This window comes from Mesoplodon densirostris, chromosome 15 (assembly GCF_025265405.1).
Source record: "Mesoplodon densirostris isolate mMesDen1 chromosome 15, mMesDen1 primary haplotype, whole genome shotgun sequence".
Lineage (NCBI taxonomy): Eukaryota > Metazoa > Chordata > Mammalia > Artiodactyla > Ziphiidae > Mesoplodon > Mesoplodon densirostris.
In genome coordinates, this window is record NC_082675.1 from 26,704,433 (window position 1) to 26,727,929 (window position 23,497).

General features: G+C 51.0%; 1 protein-coding gene across 1 annotated transcript in view; it reads left to right on the forward strand.

Annotated features, from left to right (window-relative positions):
- CRKL (CRK like proto-oncogene, adaptor protein) overlaps nucleotides 1–17,705 on the forward strand; it is a 32,544-nt gene extending 14,839 nt beyond the window's left edge. The window contains exon 3 of the mRNA XM_060119318.1: nucleotides 14,391–17,705. Within this exon, the coding sequence (XP_059975301.1) occupies nucleotides 14,391–14,525 (135 nt within the window). The 3' untranslated portion in view covers nucleotides 14,526–17,705. The remainder of the gene's footprint in view (nucleotides 1–14,390) is intronic.
- The last annotated feature ends 5,792 nt before the right edge of the window (nucleotides 17,706–23,497 follow it).

The following is a 23,497-nucleotide window of genomic DNA, read 5'->3' on the forward strand; positions in this document are numbered from 1 at the left end:
AATGTGGATGGGTGTTGGTCTGGGAAGGCTTCCTGCAGGAGGTGACCCTTGAACTGAGTTTTGAAGGATGACTAGAAGTTAGCTGGGTGAAGTGGGAGGAGGCATTCCCGGCAGAAGGAAGAGCTTGCAGGAACAAAAGGACACCGCTGTGTAGCTGCAGGTCATTGAGAGTGTTGGGTGTGTTGGGCAAAAGACAAAAGCTTGGACGTGAGCTGTGACCATATCAGCAGAGAGCTAAGCTGAGGAGGTGAACAATTTTCTTGTGGCCTTCATTGAGGCATGAAATCGCTGGTTTCTCACAACTGTTAGAGGTTCTGAAGTTTGCAGGTGGGCAGTTTACCTTTTTATTGATTGATTTTTAAGTAATTTAGAGCAAATGCTTGAGTCTCCCTATAATATCAGTCTCCCATACTCATATTCCAGTATACTTCCCTGACTAGAAAAGGGCAGAAATTTGTTAGCACCTTCAGAGTTGTACTTAGCTCTGGGCACACACAGCTAGGAGTCTGAATGGAGCCTCATGGAGCAGTGCCCCGTGGCGTGGGCTAAGGGAACAGCGGTGAAGTGGGGTAGGGGCTGCAGGTGAGGTGTGGAGGGAGTGGGGATGGATCGATGGAGTCAAGGAGGGCAAGTGGGGTGGTCTTTAGCTCTGTCTTCATGATGCCTCAGCTCCTACCTCAGCCTCATCATGGACACCTCCAAAAACACTCCCTTCTTCAGCAGAGGTTTCCTGAAGTGCCTGGATGTGGCTGCAGGAGTGGGGAGTGCAGCGGGGAGCAACGCAGAGGGCCCGTCTTTGTGGAGCCTGGGACACAGTCTCATGACATGGTCTCTGCTCCCACCAGGGAGAAACCAGCCACTTCATCCGTGTCCTGTACCTGCCTCGCTCAGTGTGGGCCCCTGCAGTTGTCCCTCTTGAGGTTTTTGTTGGTTTTGGTTTTTCGGTCTTACCCACCTGTATGCTTCTGGTCTTTTAAAATCCTGATTACATCAGGTAGCTTGTTGATCACCCCCTCGGTTTCTTGTTATCTGCAAATTTCATAAATGCACGATCCAGATCCTTCTCTGCAGCCTCTCCTGATCCATGTCTGATATCTAAAAAAGGACAGTGAGGTTGGTCTGGTGTGACTGGTTCCTGACTGAGCCCATGCTGCCTTCCGGAGACCCTTTTTCCCATTCTAAATGCTCATAAACCATCTGTCTGCTAATTGCATCCAGAATTTTGTCCAGGTTTGATCTCAAGCTCACCTTTTGTGTTTCATAGAATTTGCCATCATCCCTGTTAGAACAAAAACCAAGAGACTTGACCCTTCATAAGCCTGTGAGTGTTCTGTGATGTAATTCTCTGTGGCAGATGACCAGCACTGGACTGGTCCTGTTTGCCAGTGTGTTTGGTCAGCACTTGGATATCTGTCCTTATCAGCATGAGGCCATCCTTTCATCTGTGGTGCATGTTTTTTCTGTGAGCTCACCAGCATGCTCAAGAAACCTCCTCTTCACTCCCATTGGGGTCATCTGCGATTGTGTTGTTTACATTTCTTGGGTTGTCTACTCCCCATTTTGAAAACCCCTAGACATTGAGCTGCATCTGGTCTCAATCTTTTGAATTGACCTTCCTAAGACCCATGGTACTACTTCCTTCACTGACTGGCCTAGAATTCCCAGATTTCTGCTTCCACCAGTTGGTTTTGCTTCATTGGTTAGAATTAAGTGTTCGCGTTAGCAGTTTCTTCATCGCTGCTTCTATTTACTGAGAGGAAGTTATCTACAAAGCAAATGTAGGTTTCCTCAGTGCTGATTGTGTTTTTCTGCTCTCCGGGATCAGCTGTGAGTTCCTGTGGCTGGAACTCTATGCCCACAGTGATGTCGGGTCTGCATTGTGGAGGTCTGTAAGGGTCAGAGGCGTAGCCTCCCAGTGTGGGGGGGCTGCTCTGTCTCAGCGATTCCCCTCCTCACCAAGGCTTGTCAGAGATGCCCACAAGCTCACACCCACCTTCTTTTTTTTTTTTTTTTTTTTTTTTTTGCGGTACACGGGTCTCTCACTGTTGTGGCCTCTCCCGTTGCGGAGCACAGGCTCCAAATGCGCAGGCTCAGCAGCCATGGCTCACGGGCCCAGCCGCTCCGCGGCATGTGGGATCTTCCCAGACCAAGGCACGAACCCGTGTCCCCTGCATCGGCAGGCAGACTCAACCACTGCGCCACCAGGGAAGCCCTACACACCCACCTTCTTAAGGACTTTCATCAGGGCTGCTGGGCTCCTTCTCCATCCTTCTGTCGTTGACATGTCACTTGTCCTTAACAGCATCCAGTTTTAGGAATTCTGTACCTAAGGTAACATTTTTTTTTCTAGCATATCATATTCTCATTGGATTGTGAATTAGAGAATATTCTTAAAAGGGTTTTGTTCCTCTTTCTTACTATATAAATTGAGTAAGAATACTGTGAAATTGGGGCCCTAGTGTGGTTCAGACAAGGCCAGTCCCAGCCTGGTCATTAAGCTAACCTCAGTTTTCCATACGTGGTAATAGCTATTGTGTAAGGAGAACCATCAGCTAGGGGCTTCACAGAGAATATTTTAGTTGATCCTCATAGCTGCCCCATTTTATGCACTTAGAACTTGAGGTTTGTTTAATTTGTTGACAGTTTCATAGTTGGTATGTGGTAGAGCTAGGACTCAGCCCACACAGTCTTTCTTTAGACAGCTTTATTGAGATAAAATTCACATATCATACAATTTACCCATTTAAAGTGTACAACTCAGTGGTCTTTGGCATGTTAAATTATTCATTTTTTTAAAATTGTGATGAAATGTGCATAACAGAATTTACCCTTTTTAAGTGTACAATTCAGTGGCATTAATTGTATTCACAGTGTTGTGCAGTCATCACTGTTTCCAGAACTTTTTCCTCACCCCAAACTATAACCATTAAGCAATAACTCCCCACCCTCCTCTCCTGAGGCCCTGGTAACCTCTAGTCTACCTTCTATCTGTATGAATTTGCCTATTCTAGATACCTCATATAATAAAGTATACAAATACATAAAGTATTTGTCCTTTGGATTGGGCTTATTTCACAGAGCATAATGTTTTAAGGTTCATCCATGTTATAGCAAGTATCTTCATTCTTTTTATAGCTAAGTAAAATTCTATTGTATGGATAGAGACCACATTTTGTTTATCCATTCATTAGGTAATGGTTGTTAGAGTTATTTCCACCTTTTGGTTATTGAGGATAGTGTTACGAACATTTATCTACAAGTTTTTGTTTGAATACCTGTTTTCAGTTCTCTAGGGTATATGCCTAACAGTGGAATTGCTGGGTAGCTCTTTGTTTAACTTTTGAGGCCAACTAAACTGTTTCCACAGTGGCTGCACCATTTTACAATCCCACAAGCAATCCACAGTTCTCCACATCCTCATCAACACCTGTTATTTTCCTTCTTTTTAAAATTTATAGCCATCTTACTCGCTATAAAGTGGCATCTTGTGGTTTTGATTTGCACTTCTGTAATTACTAATTATGTTAAAGTGTCTTTTCTGTGCCTCTTGGCCATTTTTATATCTTCCTTAGGAAAATGTTCAAGAGTTTTGCCCATTTTTATTTTTATTTTATTTTACTTTTTTTGCCCTTTTTTTTTTTTTTTTTTTTTTTTTGCGGTATGCGGGCCTCTCACTGTTGTGGCCTCCCCCGTTGCGGAGCACAGGCTCCGGACGCGCAGGCTCCGGACGCGCAGGCTCAGCGGCCATGGCTCACGGGCCCAGCCGCTCCGCGGCATATGGGATCCTCCCAGACCGGGGCACGAACCCGTATCCCCTGCATCGGCAGGCGGACTCTCAACCACTTGCGCCACCAGGGAGGCCCTATTTTTGCCCATTTTTAAATTGGGCTGTTTGGTTTTTGTTGTTGAGTTTTAGGAGTTTTTCATATATTTTGGATATTAAACTCTTATCAGAGGTATGATTTTTAAATACTTTTTTCCCGTTCCGTAGGTTGTCTTTGTACTTTCTTGTCAGTGTACTTTAATGCACATTGTTGATTTTGATGAAGTCCATCTTATCTATTTTATCTTTTGCTGCTTGTGCTTTTGATGTCATACCTAAGAATCCATTGCCAAATTCAGGGTCATGAAGATTTACCCCCATGTTTTCTTCTAAGAGTTTTATGGTTTTAGCTTTTACGTTCAGGTTGTGTATCCATTTTGAGTTAATTTTTGTATATGGATTGACATGGGCGTCCAAATTCTTTCTTTGCAGTAGAAAGTCCAGTCGTACCGTACCATTTGTTAAAGAAATTGTTCTTTCCCCATTGAATGGACTTGGCACCCTTTTCAAAAATCAGTTGGCCAAGGAATTCCCTGGTGGTCCAGTGGTTAGGACTTTGTGCTTCCATTACAGGGGGCATGGATTCCATCCCTGGTTGGAGAAGTAAGATCCCACAAGCCGCAAGATGTGGCAAAAAATAATAATCATCAGTTGGCCAGAGATGTATGAGTTTATTTATGAACTTTCAATTCTATTCCATCGATCCATATGTCTGTCTGTGTGCCAAGACCACACTGTTTTGTTGTTTTTTTTTTTTTTAATTTTTTTTTTTTTTAATTTTTTTTTTTGCCGTACGCGGGCCTCTCACCGTTGTGGCCTCTCCTGCTGCGGAGCACAGGCTCCGGATGCGCAGGCTCAGCGGCCATGGCTCACGGGCCCAGCCGCTCCGCGGCATATGGGATCCTCCCAGACCGGGGCACGAACCCGTATCCCCTGCATCGGCAGGCGGACTCTCAACCACTGAGCCACCAGGGAGGCCCCGACCACACTGTTTTGATTTCCATAGCTTTGTGTAGTGGGTTTGAAGTCAGGAAGTATGAGTCCTCCAACTTTGTTCTTCTTTTTCAAGATTGTTTTGGCTATTCAGCATGCCTTGCAGTTCTATATGAATTTGAGGACCAGCCTTTCCATTTCTGGGGGGCGGAAATAGCTGTTAGAATTTTGGTAGAAATTGTGTTGAATTTGTAGATGACTTTGGGTAGTGTTGACATCTTGAAAATATTGTCTTCCTATCCACGAACACTGGATATCTTTCCATTTATTTAAGTCTTCTTTAATTTCTTTTAGCAGTGTTTTGTAATTTTTGGTGTACAAGTCTATCACCTTGGTTAAATATATTCCGTTACTTTATTCTTTTACATGCTATCGTAAATGGAATTGCATTCTTTTTTTTCTTTTTTTGGCTGCACCGTGCAGCTTGCGGGATCTCAGTTCCCCAACAGGGATTGAACCTGGCACGACAGTGAAAGCGCCGAGTCCTAACCACTGGACCACTAGGGAGTTCCCTGGAATTACATTCTTATTTGCTCACTGCTGGTGTATAGAAACACAACTGATACTGTGTGTTGATCTTGTACCCTGCAAATTGGCTGAGTTTTATTAGCTCTAATAGCTTTCTTCTGGAATCTTTCTACATATAGGATCAGGTCATCTGTGAATGGTTTTACTTCTTCCTTTCCATAGCCCACCTTCTCTTGCACCATGGCATACCTTTAACCCCTGACTCATCCTAAAATAAAACCCCTGTGTTTTCATAAGAAGTGTTAACCAGTAAGTAGCCCTCTTGAACCAAGTTACTACCCTGAAGGATAATGGCAATTTTAAAGAGACTGAGTCTTCAATATTAAAAACCAGTCAGTAGGGCTTCCCTCATGACGCAGTGGTTCAGAATCCGCCTGCCAATGCAGGGGACACGGGCTTGAGCCCTGGTCCGGGAAGATCCCACATGCCACAGAGCAACGAAGCCTGTGCGCCACAACTACTGAGCCTGCACTATAGAGCCCATGAGCCACAACTACTGAAGCCCGTGCTCCGCAACAATAGAAGCCACTGCAATGAGAAGGCCGTGCACCACAATGAAGAGTAGCCCCCGCTCACCGCAACTAGGGAAAGCCCGCACGCAGCAACCAAGACTCAACGCAGCCAAAAATAAATTCAATCAATCAATCAATAAATTAAAAAAAAAAACACCAGTCAGTAGCATCCGGTTGTAGGTGAGGGTACATGAGGCCACTTGATGGCTGCTCAGGGCACATGGACACGGAAGGTTTGATTCAGGTGCGGGTGCCCAGAGCACACGGGGCGGTGTTAGAGCAGGCAAAGGGCCCAGGCAGCTCCATGAGGGCTTCTTTCTGTTTTGTGTCCTTCCAGGCCTGGCACATGGATGTTCAGCATGCGTTAAATGAGTGAACGAATGAAAGCCACAAACGGCAGGATGAAAGCTGCCTGGTGATTGTAGCACGTGGGTTTTTGCTTTGTTTTATATCTTTTTTGGGTTATGAACCCCTTTGAGAATCTGGTGAAAGCTGTGGACTCTTTCTCCAGAAAAACAACATATATTAATATATTTACATATAGTTCTGCATATACTTTGAGGTTGTTTAATATCTGAGACCCATTCCTGTCACCGAAGTTAGGACTTCTGACTCCAGTGTAACCCATTGCGCTCCTGATCTTGTTTTTATGGAGCCTGACTGGGGAAGCAGAAAGCTGCTGTGGCAGCCAGTGCTGGGGCCTCCTGCAAGGAGGACTGCTCTTTGAATCAGGTGCCAGAAGACAGGCGGCAGAGTAATTTCCAGAGCTCCTTTTCCCACTCGGGACAGGTAGGACTCCAGGAGACGATGGCCACATCAGGAAGTATCCTCTTGGCATCTCCCTCTTCCTACCCATCGTGTCAGCCTCACAGAACGGAGCCTGCTAGTGTGTGCTCCATCTTAGGGTTGAAGCAAACCCTCCCCAGTGTGCTGGCAGTTCTTATCATGAGGAGGACTGTCACAGGGTGACAGTAAAGGACATAAGGACGTAAGGAATGTTTTCTCGATCTGTTGATTGGGTTGGCCACACCTTCCAGGCTCACAGTGGTCCTTGTGCTGAGTTGGTACCCAACCACTTCAAGATTTATCTGCCTTCCAAAGTGAGTGCTGCTTTGGGCTCAGCCCTTCTACCATGAAGCCCAAGGAAGGGCACCGGACCAGCACTGAGAGCTCCCAACCGTGCTGGGCCCTGGACCCGAGGGGCTGTGTTGTCAAGCCGTGGAAGAAGCCAGTCCACAGCCAGGCCCGTCCCATGTGTGGTGTTCTCGGGCTCGGCCCCGTGGAAGGGGGCCTTCAACTGAGGTAGAAAACAGCACGAGGAGTGACGGGCTGTGTTTTGACATGTGAGGGCGCCTGCAAGGCCAGAGTGTGGCATTAATGGTCAGGTGGCCATCAGAAGTCTCCCAGCCCTTCTACCCTCCTTGGCTGCACCCAGCCGGGCTCTGCTACTCAGGGTCCCTCAGGCTAAGGCCTCGTCCTCGCCCCTGTGCTCTGCAACGTGGACTCAATACTGCTTTTCAGCCACTCGCTTTTTGCACTGTTTTTATCATTTAACAGACATTTGCTGAGTGTCTGCCACGTCTAGACAGTGGGTTATTTATTGTCTGTCTCACAGTGAAGAGGGTAGGAACTGCAATCAATGTGCAGCACATCTCACTGAACTGATTAGGCAGAATTAGCAGAAGGTATCCTGTGAAGACCATCAGAGTCAGGAGTGAATTGGCAGGGGTGCGGGTGGGATGTTCTGGCACCTTCCTCTGCATCCTCCCATGGTCTTCCTCGTTGCTTGGGACCCTTCACAGTGACGTATCAGACTTCGAGTCTCCAGGCCTTCCCCTTGTCTCCTCTAACAGGCATCCTTCCCATCCCCCGTCGGTTTTGAGAGGACCCTTGTTACTGACAGGGTTGAAAACCCACTTTAGTACAGTGCTTCTCCATTGCTGGTTCCAGTTCTCCCCGGAACCAGCCAGAGGACAGTGACAGCTGGTCGGGGGCATGATCGTGGGGTGGGGACTGGGTCTACTCAGGAATCTCTACGCCAATAGCAGCTACTGTTTACTTCGCTGGGTGTTGTGGTTAACACTTCCATTTAGTGCTTCCTTTAATTATTGCAAGAACCTTCCGAAGTCAAAAGGAAACGGAGACTTGGACAACTTGAACAGTTTGTCACAGTAATGTAGCCCTAAAAGTGGCAGAACCAGGACATCAGTCCAGCCCTGCCCCACTCCAAAGGTCATAGCGTGAGTCACCGCATGGTGCCACCCTAAACCTGCTTTAAGCAGAGACTGCTTACCTCCCGCTGTTGTAGATCTTAGATCTTAGTTTCAGGTGTGTCCTGAGTACACAGTACAGAATCCAGCCCATCTCCAGTGGCGGCTGCCCAGAGCCCTTCCTGCTCTCAGTGGCGGTGTGTGCAGCTTTATAAGGCCGTTTATGGGAGCTGGGATTGTCCTTAAGGTGTGTTTGACTTTGGTCAGGGTTGCTTATGTTCCTTCAGTTGTGGAAGCAGAGCAGAGATCCAGGGTTTCTTAGGACCAGCTTGGCGGTGCTGGGCAGTAGCCTGGAACATGGTTTTTAACATCTTACGCTGTGTAGTCCTGTGGTCGCACTTCCAGTACATCACGTCCCTGCATCTGTCATACAGCCCATCTCTGGGGAAGACCTTGGCAGGCTTGAGAAACTGAAAGGAAGCCACTGTGATTGGGGTGAGGGTCAGAGATAGGAAGAGTCAGGGACCAGAGGAGGCAGAGCCTTGGAGACAGGAATTTGGATGTTGCTCTTGTGCAAATAAATGGTGTTGGGGGTTCAAAGGCAGAGCAGTGACCTAATTATCTTTATGTTTTCAAAAGGTCTGTCTTCTACTGTCCTTAGGCCCTTGTGCCTGTCACTTCTGTCCTCAGAACCTTGCTGCTTACTTGGCCATCTGTCTCTAGCACGTACGGACAGCAGCCTGTCGTTTTTTCTCTTTTCCCTGATTTTGCAGACTTCCCTGGAAAGTTTACAAGAGCCCTGCGACATGGAATGCAAAATGAGCGAAACCAGCCTCCTCCTTCTGAGAGTGCTGTGTGGGGGTGGGGGATGAGGGGGGGGCAGAATGGAGCCCCCATGGAGCAGAGGGGCAGCGAAGCAAGAGGGAGGTGAAGTCTCCTGCTTCAGGTGCCTCAGGGCATCAGCGGGAGGGGACTCGCCCGGGGCCATTGACCTGGGCCCATTGACTCCGGCCCCAGGAGTTCCTTGGTGGTAGGTGGGGGCCAGGCTGGGGGAGAGGAGGGGTTGGGAACTGGGCTGAATGGCGAGGGTGGCAGGGGATGGAAGGTGGCTGGGCTGGTAGAGCCTGGCAGTTGGGGGGGGGCGGGGCACCTGGAGGAGGGGGCATTAGCAAGAGGTCTCAGCATGTTCCTGGCCCCCTGACTGGAGGAATAAGCTCAACCAGAATCTGGGAGAGGGCTGCTGGGGCCAGGTTTTCAGGAAGGTGAGATTTTTTCTTGCACATTTATCAAACATCAGCTAAGGCAGGCTAAGATTACAAACTTGAGGCAAAATATATGCACTCTGGGCATCCAGAGTCCAGGTGAAGATAGAAAAGCATAGATAAAAGACAGAATTCCCAAAGTATTTTTTGTAGGATGTCAAATGAGTGAAGCAAACAAAAACTTCAGTCTTGGGGAGAAGCCGTTGATCCTGACACCTGCCAACAGCACCTATCAGCCAAAACTGCATTATATTTGTTTCTTTTTAGTCTCAGCTATTCTGGCCTTAGTCTTTTTTTTAAAAAAAAAAAAACATCATTGTCAGAGTCTGATCTGGCTCTGAGTGCAGGCCTACCTACAGACTGCCCAGGGACCCTCAGGCCATCATCCCTTTGCACCACAGCGTCCACCTGGGCGTTAGCTCACCTGGTCCCTCTCGCCTTTGCTCACCACATCTTCTTTACAGGCACGCACCCACACACCCTCTTATTTGTCCTTGCCTTTTCTTTCTTGCTTTTTTTGGAAATTTTTAAAATTAATTAATTTATTTTTGGCTGCATCAGATCTTCGTTGCTGCACGCGGGCTTTCTCTAGTTGTGGCGAGAGGGGGCTACCCTTCATTGCGGTGCGCGGGCTTCTCATTGCGGTGGCTTCTCTTGTGGCGGAGCACAGGCTCTAGGCGCACGGCTTCAGTAGTTGTGGCTCGTGGGCTCTAGAGTGCAGGCTCAGTAGTTGTGGCACGTGGGCTTAGTTGCTCTGCAGCATGTGGGATCTTCCCGGACTAGGACTGGAACCTGTGTCGCCTGCATTGGCAGGTGGATTCTTAACCACTGTGCCACCAGGGAAGTCTCATGTCCTTGCCTTTTCTTATACTTATTTCAGTACGTTGATTATATTGTATTTTCCATAAGTCATTTTGTAATGGTGTCAGTAGTTTTATATCCATGAATTTTCATTTCTTTCCTATTTCATTATTTTAAAAATAAAGACAGGTAATCATTTTCTTAGCTGAAAAGGAAATAAGGAAAGAACATGCTCTCATATGTTGGAGAGAAAATGTGCCAGTGAGGCTCCCCACATCGGTGGCCTTGTTTTGCTCCAGGCATGAGACAGCTGTTTCCTGCAGTGAAGACTTGAGGAGGCCAAGGGTCTGGGGGAGGTAGGGGTGGGGGTGGCTGCAGGGCCTGGGTTTGTAGTATCCCAGCAGCTCCTGCCTGCAGAGGATTCTCTCTGCTCACCTAGGCCCCATCTTAATTTTTGTGTTAGATGAGTTTCATCTCATGTCTTAAGTTTGTGCTTAAATACTTTTTTTAATGGAATAAGACAGATTGGACACAAGTCATGACTGCAGATCCCCATTGACTTCAGCTCCCTTGGATCTTCAGCTTTGTGATTTCTGCACAGTCTGCCCTGCAGCTCAAGGTTCCATCTGCAGTAGAGCTTTCCTTGGATCCGATCTGACAAAATCTTCACTAGAGATAGCAATGTGGTCATAATCAGAGTTTTCCTCTTTTATGACTTCTGTGTGGTAGGAAAAGAATATACAAATTACAGAGCTAAATCTTTGGTACACTTCAAAGAATATGAATTTATTCTTAATTATCAGGAACATTGGTGTGATATCCTAGTTAGGAATAAGAAAGACATTTCTCTTTCTGCCACCTATGAATAAAAACATTGTTACTTGGAGAAAGGGAGCAATACTTGAACTCTAAGCACTAATCTTAAAACAATCTGTATTTTAGAAGTCTACTAAAGACATTTTAAAATTTAACTCTTATATTAAATTAGTTTATTCTTTCCCCCAAATTTTTATTTCCTTTTAAAGCAAAACAAGAGAAAACATGTCTTTTCAGTTGTAATTTTTTTTTCCACTGAAGTATTTTACAACTTAATTTTTAATACAAGTCTTAAAATAGAATTACCAGTTGTTAACCTTCAAATTTTAATTGTTCCACCAACTTAGGTGTTAAAGTTGAGTGATGACATAAGTTTGAAAATAAATATAATAATTTAATTTATAAATATGTGTAGTTAGCTTTTTATGCCTTGTTTTTCTCATATACATATCTAGTACTTGGCTACAAAAATCTGAATACTATAGTGCATTTATTTTTGTCTTGCGACTTGTCATTATATAAAATCTAATTCTTAATTACTGGACTAACTCTACAAGCCGTCTTACAGTAAAGTTGAATTTGTAGTTTTCCTAAATAAGAGGAGTTTGAGTCAGAATTCAGACTGGGAACTTAGGGACCCTCCCCCCCCCCCCATTTTTTTTAGTTTAAACTGAAGTTATACTGTGTTCTAACCAGGGAGCCTCAGGGGATAACACACTTTTCCGTTGTCATTTTGGCAAGTACTCCCGAGTAAGCCGGTCTCCACAAGGCAAGAGGTTCCATTTGGTAATAGCGCTGTTGTCCATGTAAGTGTTGTGACCACAGTAGGTTTGGGGAATTAAGCAGTTGGTGTGCTGGTTCGAGCATCCCGGTGAGCAAGTGGGTTGATGAAATCAGCAGTGCAGGGTGTGGGGGAGACCTCAGGGCAGGAATGCGACGTTAGGGCAGAGAGTGGCTGGGGAGCCAAGGGGTCTTCGTGCAGCTGGGCTGTGCTGCCCTGGCCCCCCTGCTCCAGCCTACCTTACAGGAGGGTGGAGTGTGTGGAGGATCAAGGGTGAGCCCTGCAGCAAGAACCCTCTGAAAAGGCGGCCACACAGCCAAGCTGCTGACCTGCAGCATCTGCTGACCTGCAGCATCTGCTGAATCGAACTCTGGCCCCCGCAGCAGCTGCTGGCGGTGCGTTTCCTTCTCCATCCCCAGCCCTTCCCCAGCCTGAGCCTTCGATTTCGTGCACAAGTCAGGATAAAATCACCACCTGGGGCCTCCCTGGTGGCGCAGTGGTTGGGAGTCCGCCTGCCGATGCAGGGGATACGGGTTCGTGCCCCGGTCTGGGAGGATCCCATATGCCGCGGAGCGGCTGGGCCCGTGAGCCATGGCCGCTGAGCCTGCGCATCCGGAGCCTGTGCTCCGCAACGGGAGAGGCCACAACAGTGAGAGGCCCGCTTACGGCAAAAAAAAAAAAAAAAAATCACCACCTGGACAGACTGGGTGGGCACGGGCCCGGTGTTCAGTCCTCTGTTTCGCACCGGCGTCACCTAGTAAGCACCACGTCTCCCACCCCCGTGAGCCGAGTGATGTCCTGGTGCTTCCATACAAATGGCTCGTCTCGTGTGGACCAGGAGCCATCTTAGAGCCTGGAGTCTGGTTTTAAGAGTGCAGTAGCTGGCCCTGTAACCTGAACGCCTGGGAGCCAGGAAGGGCAGGTGTGGCTCTGCCTGGGGCCCCCGGGGACCTCCGGGGCCCTTGGTCACTCCAGGCCAGCAGTCAGCTCTCTAGCCCAGCAGATTTAGCAGAAGATGCCTTTTCCCAAATTAAATACTGCATGGAACCCCATAGATGTCAGATTAAAAGTTTTTTAATATAAAGGTGTTTTGTAAAATGAGATTTACAAGAATTAAGGTGGTTGGGGGGGTGGTCAACTTTTACAATGGGCAGAAAACATTGGAAATAACGTGAATGGTAGATACCATCTTGTGTTAACCCCCCTCAACCAGCTCACTTCTGAGTGTACTTTGTTGCGTGCGGTGAGAGGTGTGTTTTGCCCTTTACCTTGCTATTCTCGGGGGCCTTCCATCAGACACGTGGGACAGAAGCTTCGTTCCAAGGAAAGCATGTGAGCAGCAGCCAGCAGGGCAGCACGGAGTAATGGGGCAGGAACGCGCTTGACTGCTTCTGATTATAACTTTTATAAAACACACGCTTACGAGATTGAAGTCCCAATCTGACATCTGTTGGAGTTTAAAGCACCTCCTCAGAGCTCAGGGTCTGCAGACAATTTGAAAACCACATCCAAGTCAAAATTGCTGCCTCCCCTTGATGAGCAAAGCAGCCCCTGGCTGGTGCCTGTCCTCTGGCCATAGGTAGGATTCCTACCACCCTGAAGCTGAAGGTTGGTCTGAAAAGGTTCTCTGAGCTGGGCTTCCTTCCCCCCGAGACTGGCCACTGGGAGACGCTGCTGCAGGGGAGGCAGCGGACAGGGTGTTCTTGGCAGCAGCAGCTCCTTCTTGTGAGATAGGGTGGCGATGGCTTTGTTTCTTTTAATGCACTTTTTGCGTGAGTTGAACTGTTTTGAGTCGGGTGTTCATTCTGTGCCGTTGGAGTTAGTAGCCAATCTGAGGGGGAAAGGCTGCCTCAGAGCACGTTCTCACGGCTGAGCAGAAGCACCCTGGGCTTGTTGGTAGCACCTCGTGTCTTCGGCATGGCCTGATTTTATTTATTTTATTTTTGTCTGCATTGGCTCTTCGTTGCTGTGCGCAGGCTTTCTCTAGTTGCGGCGAGCAGGGGCTATTTTTCATTGTGGTGCACGGGCTTCTGGTTGCGGTGGCTTCTCTTGTTGCGGAGCACAGGCTCTAGGCACACGGGCTTCAGTAGTTGCAGTGTGCGGGCTCAGTAGTTGTGGCTCGCGGGCTACAGAGCTCAGGCTCAGTAGTCGTGACACGTGGGCTTAGCTGCTCCATGGTATTTGGGATCTTCCTGGACCATGGCTGGAACCCATGTCCCCTGCATTGGCAGGCAGATTCTTTTTTTTTTTTTAATAAATTTATTTTATTTATTTTTGGCTGCGTTGGGTCTTCCTTGCGGTGTGCGGGCTTCTTATCGTGGTGGCTTCTCTTGTTGCAGAGCATGGGCTCTAGGCGCGTGGGCTTCAGTAGTTGTGGCTCATGGGCTTTAGAGCACAGGCTCAGTAGTTGTGGCGCACGGGCTTAGTTGCTCTGCAGCGTGTGGGATCTTCCTGGACCGGGGATCGAACCAGTGTCCCCTGCATTGCCAGGCAGATTCTTAACCACTGCACCACCAGGGAAGCCCACAGCCTGATTTTAGGTCTAAGCACTGAGAAAAATGAGAGTCCTAAGAACAAAATGTGTCGGTTCCTTTCAGTGGAATAGCATGTGTGATTTAGTTTTCAGAGAAAACGCTGACTTCGTCTTCTTTCTCCCCCTTACAGGTGGGTGACATCGTGAAAGTCACAAGGATGAACATAAACGGCCAGTGGGAAGGCGAGGTGAACGGGCGCAAAGGGCTCTTCCCCTTCACGCACGTCAAAATCATCGACCCTCAGAACCCGGATGAAAACGAGTGATGCTGCTGCCCTGTGCCTGCTGCTTCATCGTCCTGCCCCACACGCCTCCTTCAAGCGGGAAGCGTCCTCTCGGGCAGGTCACACGCGCTGCCAACGTCCAGCTTCTGCAGCGGGCAGCCTCCCACACATTGGAATGCTCACAGTGGCTGCCCCGGCATTTGTATCATAGTCGTGTTGTCAAAGAGTAGCTGATTTTAGAGTTCTTTGGATCATAAACTGGAAACACTGGTGGAGGCACACAGGTGAGAGGAGGTGCCGAGGACAGGGCTCCCTTCCGGCCAGCGCCCCGCCTGTCCCTGGGCTGCCCCAGGGTCCCAGAGGAGCTCGGGCCCACAGCAAGGCCTTGCCGCTGGGAGCCATGGGTGGTGCCATCGCCGGCGTGGTTTTCCGTGAAGAGCAGAGGAAGTGGACCCTTCAGGAGAGGGAATTCTGCCCTAAACTCCCCGCGTCAGGCTTTTTTTTTTCCCTCTTGTTGTTTGGTTTGGTTTTAGAAGACTTAATTAATTAGACTGGTGTGTTCTGAACAGGTTTTTAAATAGCAGGTTAGCTTTTGTGATGAGACGAGGGATGGCACGTGCCTCTGAAGCCGCTGTCACCGCAGGAGCACAAGAAAAGGAGCCCTGAGGCAGAGGCCTGTACTGTCTTGGTTGCTGGTGGTACCTTGTGTTGCCAGATAGCAACCACCCACCACCACCCAGCAGTTGTGGGCTTCCAAGCTGTGTGCACAGCCTCTTGGACGAAGTTGTCCCCGCAGGCATCAGAGCCAGGGGACGGGGTGGTGGTGTGATTCACCTTGTTTGCTGGCTTCCTGTCCAGGCTTGCAGTGAATGCACCCCTTGAAAGTATAGGACCCAAGTTTCCTTAAAAAGTCGTTGAATTCACTAAGGAATCGTTAAAATTCCACTCACTGAGTCCCAGTTCTCCCTGCCCCAGCAAGCTCCCCAGGCTGCCCAAGAGAGATGGTGCTGCTAATGCTGGTTCCATGGTTCTTGTGTCCACACTGCTCTCCAGCAAGAAAGTGTAAGCTCTGGGCCTTGGTTGATGCATTTGATGTCTAATGAAATGCATTGTTAACCATTACTGATTTGATGTTAAGGTTTCCCTGTTGGCTAAGAGAGGCCTGTTCATACGAGTCAGCTGGTACCAGTGTGTGACCGATCCCACGTCTATAGCACATGGCTGACTAGAATTCTGGAACCTTTGTGCAGTTCGGTGTGCCCGCCCTTCTGGACCCTGCTGAAGACAGGCCTCAGCTGAGAATGCGTCCAGCAGCCCTGGGGGTGTGGTCTCAGCCTAATAAGTAACTGTCCTCCCTGAGCATCTGCTGTAGCCTCGGCCCTGGCTCCCAGGGGTCTTGGGTTTTGAGGTTTCGAGCAGTTATTCTGGTCAGAACCAGCAAGGCCACCATGTTTCAATTTCTCTTTAATCAAATGTTCCATCAGGTAGGTAACTATCATATTAAAGACTCTTGAGGGTGCTCACATAGCACTGTCTCTCTGTGGTTTTCCTGGAAAAGGCTTCTTTGTGGGCTCTTCCTGATCATTGAGAGCTGTGGCCACCTCTTGCTCCCAAGGTGCCCGTGTTGCCGTCACCTCTTGTTCTGGGTCCAGGCCCAGCCTAGCCCCACGGCAAGTGGCACGTGTGTGGCTGGGCCCCTGCCCTCTACCTGGGGATGATGCCTTCCCTGTGGCCTGTAACCCAGTACCCGAAGGGGTGTCTCACAGAAGGGGGGGACGTGTGCCTTGTCCACAGAGAGCACACACCCTAAGGCCTTGTTAAACCACATTTAGCCGAGAGGCTGGGCACCTTTGGATGGCAGTAGTTGGCTCAAGTACAAGAAGTATATGGCCTTTTGGAAAGTAAGGTTTCCTTCCAGCCATGTCTGCTGACCAGTGAACAGTGTGACCCACCTCATGGGGATCACTTCAGAATCGGAGCACCCTGCAAACCTAGGTTTACTTCAGAAGGCATCTGTTCAGTCCGTCAGCCCAGGTGCATGTCTCCAGGGCTGCCCCAGAAATTCGGAGCCACAAATAAGGTGAGCCTTGAGCTCTGAACTGGAGATGTGTGCCGAAAGTAGTACCTTTTTGACTTAGAACCTTTTTAGTTTTTTAATCAGCCAGGGTAATTCTTTTTTTTTTCACACTAAATATACAAGAAACAGCCCACTACCTTGGCTTTGGGCCTGGGCTCCCCAGGGGTCTGGGAAGACTCTGCTTCAGAAAGCGACTCAAATCTTCCAGAGGCGTGGGCTTCCCTCCTGGGCAGGCTTCCTCTTAGGACTATTCGTTATTGCTACTTGCTCTGCTCTACTGTGTGTCACTTAAGAAAATATGTGGATGTTAAAGTAGCTCACTGGGGAAGAGAACAAATTATATGCTAAAGGAATTGACAGTTTGATTAAAAATGTACTTATCCTGGAAAGGGAGTTGTCCCTGTCACCTCTGCCCGGTGTTGCTGCCCGGGGACACAGCTAATGAAGAGGAGGACATGTGGACGGACTGCCCTTCGACGACTTTGTCACCCAGATAGGACCCCTTCTGTGCTCACGGTCAGGAACCTGAGGAGAGAGGGCCAGCTGCTCCCTCCTGAGCCTGAGCATCTGGCCTGTGCTGACTCCCTTCTCCAGCTGTTTACACACAAGGCGGGCCGGGACCGGCGGCCACTGCTCTTGTAAAGTTTGCTCAGAGGAATATGAACATTTTATTTTTGAAAAGGGATGGTGTTTTTGTGCCAGGTGTTTATAATTTAATCCTTTAATAATATTATGTTCATTAACCTCTTAAAATGAGTGAATCCTGATTGTTTTCACACCGAACCCGAGATACCACCGAGCTCGCCCTCAGCCTCCACCCTCTGGGACCGGAGGCCTATGTCCCTGTGGCTGCAGCCAGTGGCCCCGAGCTGGGCGTGTGCTCTCATGGAGTGGAAGGACAGTCCTCTGAGACAGGGTCATGGTCTCTGCGGGAGGAACAGTGGCCTTGCTTCTTGATGGTCTTCACTGTGTGTTTTAAAATGACAACAACACAACACAAAACTCTTTTGACCTGTAACTTAAAGATCATAAACTTCAGGCAATAATATTTTATGTGTAAGCTTTTAAAATTATTTTTGGGGATCATAGCTTGTTTTATTTTGTGCTATAAAATTAACAGTATTAAATGACTTATATTCTTAGAATACATGGAGTGTCTTTTCTTAACAGATCAGTGCCTTTTTATTTTTGTATTCCATTTTACGTTACTGGTCCCGGCATCAGACCCTTGTTTCCATGGCCTGTTTGTACATTGTCTCAATAAAACTTGCATCAGCTGGCGGTGGCAGCGGCTTTCGTGTTTTGGTGTCTCCTCAGTGCTGCCTTGGAGGCCCTCCCCCACCAGCCCCCCCAGCAGTTAAGCACCTGCTGGGACACCTGTGAAGCATTGACCACCTGGTGCTTCTGCGAGTTGCCCTGCCCAGCCCTGCTGCTGTGGACTGAGTGGAGGGGCGGGGCTTGGCACCAGCACCACTCACACCCTGGCCTCCGGGGGGGCGGGGTGGCAGTTCCAGGCCCGGCATCCTCCAGGGAACTTGGGTGTCCTCCCTCTAATGGGCGCCTTGTCTGAAGCATAAGTTTCGGAGCAGCCTTGTCCCTGGTCAGGGCATGAGACTCACCTGCCTTTCTTAAATCCTCTGCCCCTGTCTGTGGCCCTCCTGAGAGGCTCCGGGACTTTCAGCTGGAGGTGTTAGGGGGCCCACTGATTTCCCTGCCGCGCCCCAGCCAGAGCTGTCCCGCACCTGTTTGTGTGCTGAGAGAGGTCCAAGTGTCATCGTAAAACCTCCAGGAAGGTGCAACCTGGATCATCTTGAGCTGTGTTAATGGAAAGCTTGGGAGATTCCAAACGGTCCACTTGTCCTGGAAGAAGGAAGGCCTCAGAGACGGCTTTGAGGAGTACTTTCTGCTTGGAAAGTTAAATTTTGCTCAGCAACGCTGGGCTGGATTCCTCCGTGGTGGGAACCCCTGGGAAGTGAAGCTGCCTCCCCACTGGGTGAGTGTCAGGGCCCAGGTCTTGACACCCAACAGCGTCTTTACATCCTGGCCTGGAGTGACCCACCCTTCGAGCCCTGGCCCTGCTCATGGCTCCCTGGCAAGAGGTTGAGGCCTGTGTCCAACGGGGGGCTGCAGAGATTGGGGGGCATCCCCTGCCCACGCCTGCTGCCCTGGGGACACCATCGCATTCAATCCCCAGGCTCCCGGGCTTGTAGCCCAAGGTAGCCTGTGCCTTGCAGCCTGGCACTGAAATGGGGGCAGGGGGAGGGGACTCAGCTACACCCTCCAGGCCCACATGCAGGAGACAGCCCCAGGGCTCCCACTGTTCAAGCTCAGAGGTCCGAGGGAGGGGTCAGGAAGGGGAGCCCTTAGGGTGGGCACCCAGAGCTGCCCAGTGGCCAAGGCTAGCCAGTGGAGGGGGTGGTCCACCCAGTAGCTGTTTGGAGGGCAGGGCCAGGAGCAGGGGGACCAAGCCCCTGCCGGCCCTCCAAGGAGTTGGGAGAGTTAGGCTTTGGCATTGAGGTTAGAGGGAAAACACCCATAGGGCACAGCATTCAGAAGCCCTGTGTCTGGAGAAAGGCCACCCACCCTGTCGACTCCACATCCCAGTCTCCCTGTTGCCTGTTTATTATTGTATTTTCCAGAGTTATTCTACAACGTACAAGTAAATACATCTGTAAGTACTCTTTTTTAATGTTTTCTCTACAGAAAGGCAACATAGATCACTTACTGTTCTGCGCCCTGCTTTATTCCCCCAGTCTGTTTAGAGGTTGTTGCGAATCAGAAGCTGAGCCTCTGTTCTCTTCCATCACTGTGTCGTGTTCCTCGAGGTGGATGTGCTGTCACTCGGGTAACCACCTGTTATTGGTGGGCATGTAGGTCCTTTCCAATCTCAGGTGGGCAGATGCATTAAAGTGAGTTCCCCTGGAATTGCTGGGTCAAAGGCTCTGGGCACTGGCAGTTTTCAGAGCTGTCGCTAAATTGCCCTCTTACAGGGATTGCCTCAATTTACACTTTCACCAGCGATGTATAATATATGAAAATATAACATTTTTACAAACACTCTGTAGATACCTTGTTTATGGCTAAACTATTCTACTATGTGGCTGAGGCAGTTTATACTAACCCATCTGTCTGTCCTGGTGCGTGGAAGTTTTTGCTAGTGGGGTTTTTTTTGTTGTTGTGTTTGGCTGTACCAAGTGGCTTGCGGGATCTTAGTTCCCTGACCAGGGATTGAACCGGGCCCTGGCAGTGAAAGTGCCAAGTCCTAATAATCACTGGACTGCCAGGGAGTTCCCCCAATGTTTTGATGATAGGAAATCCTCAGGTCTAAGTAAGGGCTGCAGGGATAGGGCCCACCTTCCAGCTCCTGGGCTGACTCTGGTCCAGTCCTTGCCCCAGGTGCCTCCCGGCCCCCCTGCCCCCTGTCCAGTGCCAGTCCTAGTTGCTGGTATTTTTTCCCCAAAGACATGTGATGAAACCCCTAGCCCGCTCCTCCCTGGCCTATGAGATGCCTCCATGCCAGACTGCTGCCCAGAGCCTAGCACTTGAGCCAGACTGGACTGACACATTCTGAGTCCCCAGAACTGGCCATCTTACCTCCTTGTCTTTGCCACACACGTCTCCTGCGGGGACACCCTTCTCTCTGCTGAACTCCTAAGGGCTCATCTGTCCTTGGCTCCTGCCACCTCCTAGGAAAGCCCTCTGACCTTCCCTCCCTCCATGGGGACTGGAACTAGAACTGGTCACCCCTGAGCCTGGAGACAGGACAGGACTCACGACAAACCAGCAACTTGGGGAGGGTCGAGGCTGGGCTGAAACAGGCTGGTGGGAGCTGGCTCCACGGGGTCAGAGAGCCCCCGAGGACCCTGGGGGTGCTGAGACATAGCAGTCAGGCTGTGTAGACCAACCTGGGATGTGGGCAGGGAGGCTGGGCTGCAACAACCAGAGCAAGCCGGGGAGTCAGGGGTGAGGCCGGGAGTGGAGGGGTGGGGACGGGCTTAGCCCAGGCTCACCAGCCTGGGGATCCCCCAGTGTCTGCCTCCATAAGAATAAGTTGTGGGTTAGCTGAGGGCACCACCATTCCTGCTCATCTTGCCCCTCAACACAGCCAGCCTCAGCTAGGATGCTGGCTGTGCTATATCAGCTCCCCCCCCCCAGCATTTCCTGGGGACCAGTTAGTCAAATCGAGGTCTCCCCATCTGGAAATCCACCTAAGTCCCCAGGGAAGAGTCCACTCTCTGCCCTCTGAACCCCAAGGCTCAGGGTGGGCCCTGTAGACTCTCAGGTCGGCCTCCAGGGGGCGCCAGAGTCAATCCCAATGTTAGACGTTGCCGTTCTCTCGCTTTGTGGCCTAAAAAAGGACAGCCCTGCACGGCAGAGCTTGGAAACCCTAGGGTGAGAGGAGTGGGGAACAGGGGTGGGTGTGAGGAGGACAGGGACAGGCTTGCATGCTGGGGGGCCCAGGGATCACCCCTTCACCTGCTTCTCACACCTTGGCCTTTGAGGTGTCTGCTGGGTCTGTGTATTGTCAAGGCCACTAGGATGAACGCTACCATGTTGCCAGAATCATCCTCGGGGCAAGATCAGGACCTCAGGCTGCCCAAGGCTTGGAGGCATCCTAAGTCTCGCCGGGTCCCGGTGTCCACATGCACCACCTCCGAGCCCAGGGCTTTGGTGAGGCCACCCACCCACCTACCTTCTGTTTCAGCTTTTGCTCCATGAGGATCTGGTCATTTATGCCCCACCATGGGGCAGCCAGAGCCTCGAGTCCATCCGCGGGGTGGAGGTGGCCACAATGGACTCGCCCCATGCAGGGCATCTACCCAGGTCGTTGGCCTCCTCACAGCCCCCCACACTGACCTGTCCCCTCAATGTCATCTCTGGCATCCCATGCTCAGCAGCCCCCACCCCACATCCTGCGCACCTGCTGTGTCCTGTGCTGCCTCTGAACCTGTCCTGGTGTCCTGGAGGATCCCCAGCTGGAGGCATTGCAGTTACCCCCAGATTCTTGGGGAATCCGGGGCAGAAGGGGCTCATTGACTCAAAAGGGTCACAGATCAGGACTCGAAATCTGCACTGAAGATGTGGCAGCCTTGGCCGAGCCTGACAGGCCTCCCCCCTCCCTCTTCCAAGCTCCATTTGTAAGCCCAGCACAGCCAGCCAGCCAGGACCCACGTCTCTGCCACTCACCAGCAGCGTGGCCTTGGGGAGTCCCTAACCTCTCTGAACCTCAGCTTCCACATCTGTAAAATGGAGATGACACAGAGGACCTTCCACCTCAGGCTGTTGTGAAGAGCAAAGGAATAAATGCACATAAAGCCACAGCCACGTTTCTTTACAGGACACAGTATCTTCCTGGCTGGGGGCTGTGGGGTGAGGGGCAGGGCTGCAAGGTCAGCAGAGTGTGGAGTAGGGGCAGGCTGACTGGAGGCCAAGGGCACAAGGCCAAGCAACACCTTCTGCCCAGTGACGGGGCCTCTCCTGTGGCAGTTGGCCACCCTGAGGGGTGGACTGAGGGGTGGACAAGTGTGACCCATTCAGGCCCTGCTCCTGCCCCTGGGTGCCACGCAGCCTCCCCGAGCTACCCCATCTGTAAAATGAGGGGAGATGTGCTTGCCCCCCTGGGCAGCCTGGGGCATAAAGAGGGACTGCCTCAGAGGCTGGTCAGCCTGGCGTCCTAACCAGAAGGGAGAGAGGCCCAGAAAGGGGGGAGATGGCAAAAAAGAGGGCACGACACCAGCCACTGAAGGAGACAGCAGTTAGTGGCTGATGTCGGGCCCAATGGCCCCATGTGCTTAGTGACAGATGAGACACCACTTCCCTGGAACGTGCCCTTCATTCATTTCTCACACAGTCATGAGTCCCAGTCTGCTGGACGGACAAGCCCAGCCTGACCACAAGGCCGAGTCTGGAGAGTCAACACAGCGAAACCCTGGGAGGGGCCGGGAGCTGGAACAGCAGGGCCAGATCCAGTCTGGGGAGGCGGCTCAGGGAGGGCTTCATGGAGGAGGGGATACAACACCCACCGGGGTGGACCATGATTTATGGGGACCCAGGAAGTTCTCCCGGTATAATGACATGTGGGAAAGAGAAAATGTCATAAAATATAAAGTAGAACGTTTTGATGTGGGGAGAGTGGACGGAAGGACGGAGCTGAACCCTCAAAGCAATCAAGGTGTCAGGCAGTCAGGCGCGGTTTGGGAGGTTTCTGTGGGTGATTCACCTGCCCCCACGCTCGCTGCCCGCCTGCCCCTGGTTCCAAGACTTAGGAAAGAAAGAAAAGGAAAAACACTGAGACCCGGCGCGCGGCCCAGCCTGGCACCCCGCGGGGGTCGCGAGGATGCTGGGGACCCAGACTCCGCCCGGCGTCCAGGGCCAGAGGGCCCCGCTGCCTCCCACAACCTCGCATCCCGACCCGGGCCGCTCCCACCTGCGCGGCCGCCGGGCGGTGCTGGGACCTCGGGCTCCGGCCGCATTGTCGCCGCAGCGCCGGCCCCGCCCCGCCTGCCCCGCCCGCCCCGCCGCAGCCCCGGCGGCTCCAGAGCGGAGGTCCGCGCCGAGCGCAGGTGAGCCCGCGGGTCCGGGCCGACTCGTCGGGGACTGGGGGCCTCACCGGGGAGGGGGCAGGCCAGGTACTCTGGCTCTGGCTCTCTCTCTCGCGCCGCCTCGGGGCCCCGCTGTGTGCGGATCCCCTTCCAGGGCTGCTGGTCCGGTGGGGGGACCCGGCCCGAGGGAGTGGGAAGGCAGCTGGAAGGACTTCCCAGGGAGACGGGCTGCACATGCAAAGGAGGAGGTTTGCCTCTAGCCCCGTGAGGGAGGAGGTGCGGGCCACAGCCCCCCCCTGCCGAACTTGAGGGCCGGCTGTGGATCTCAGATGCTGTCCCAGGAAACTGGAAGCCACTGGGGGCTGAGCTGAGCAGGAGCCCCTCGGGTGGGTGTG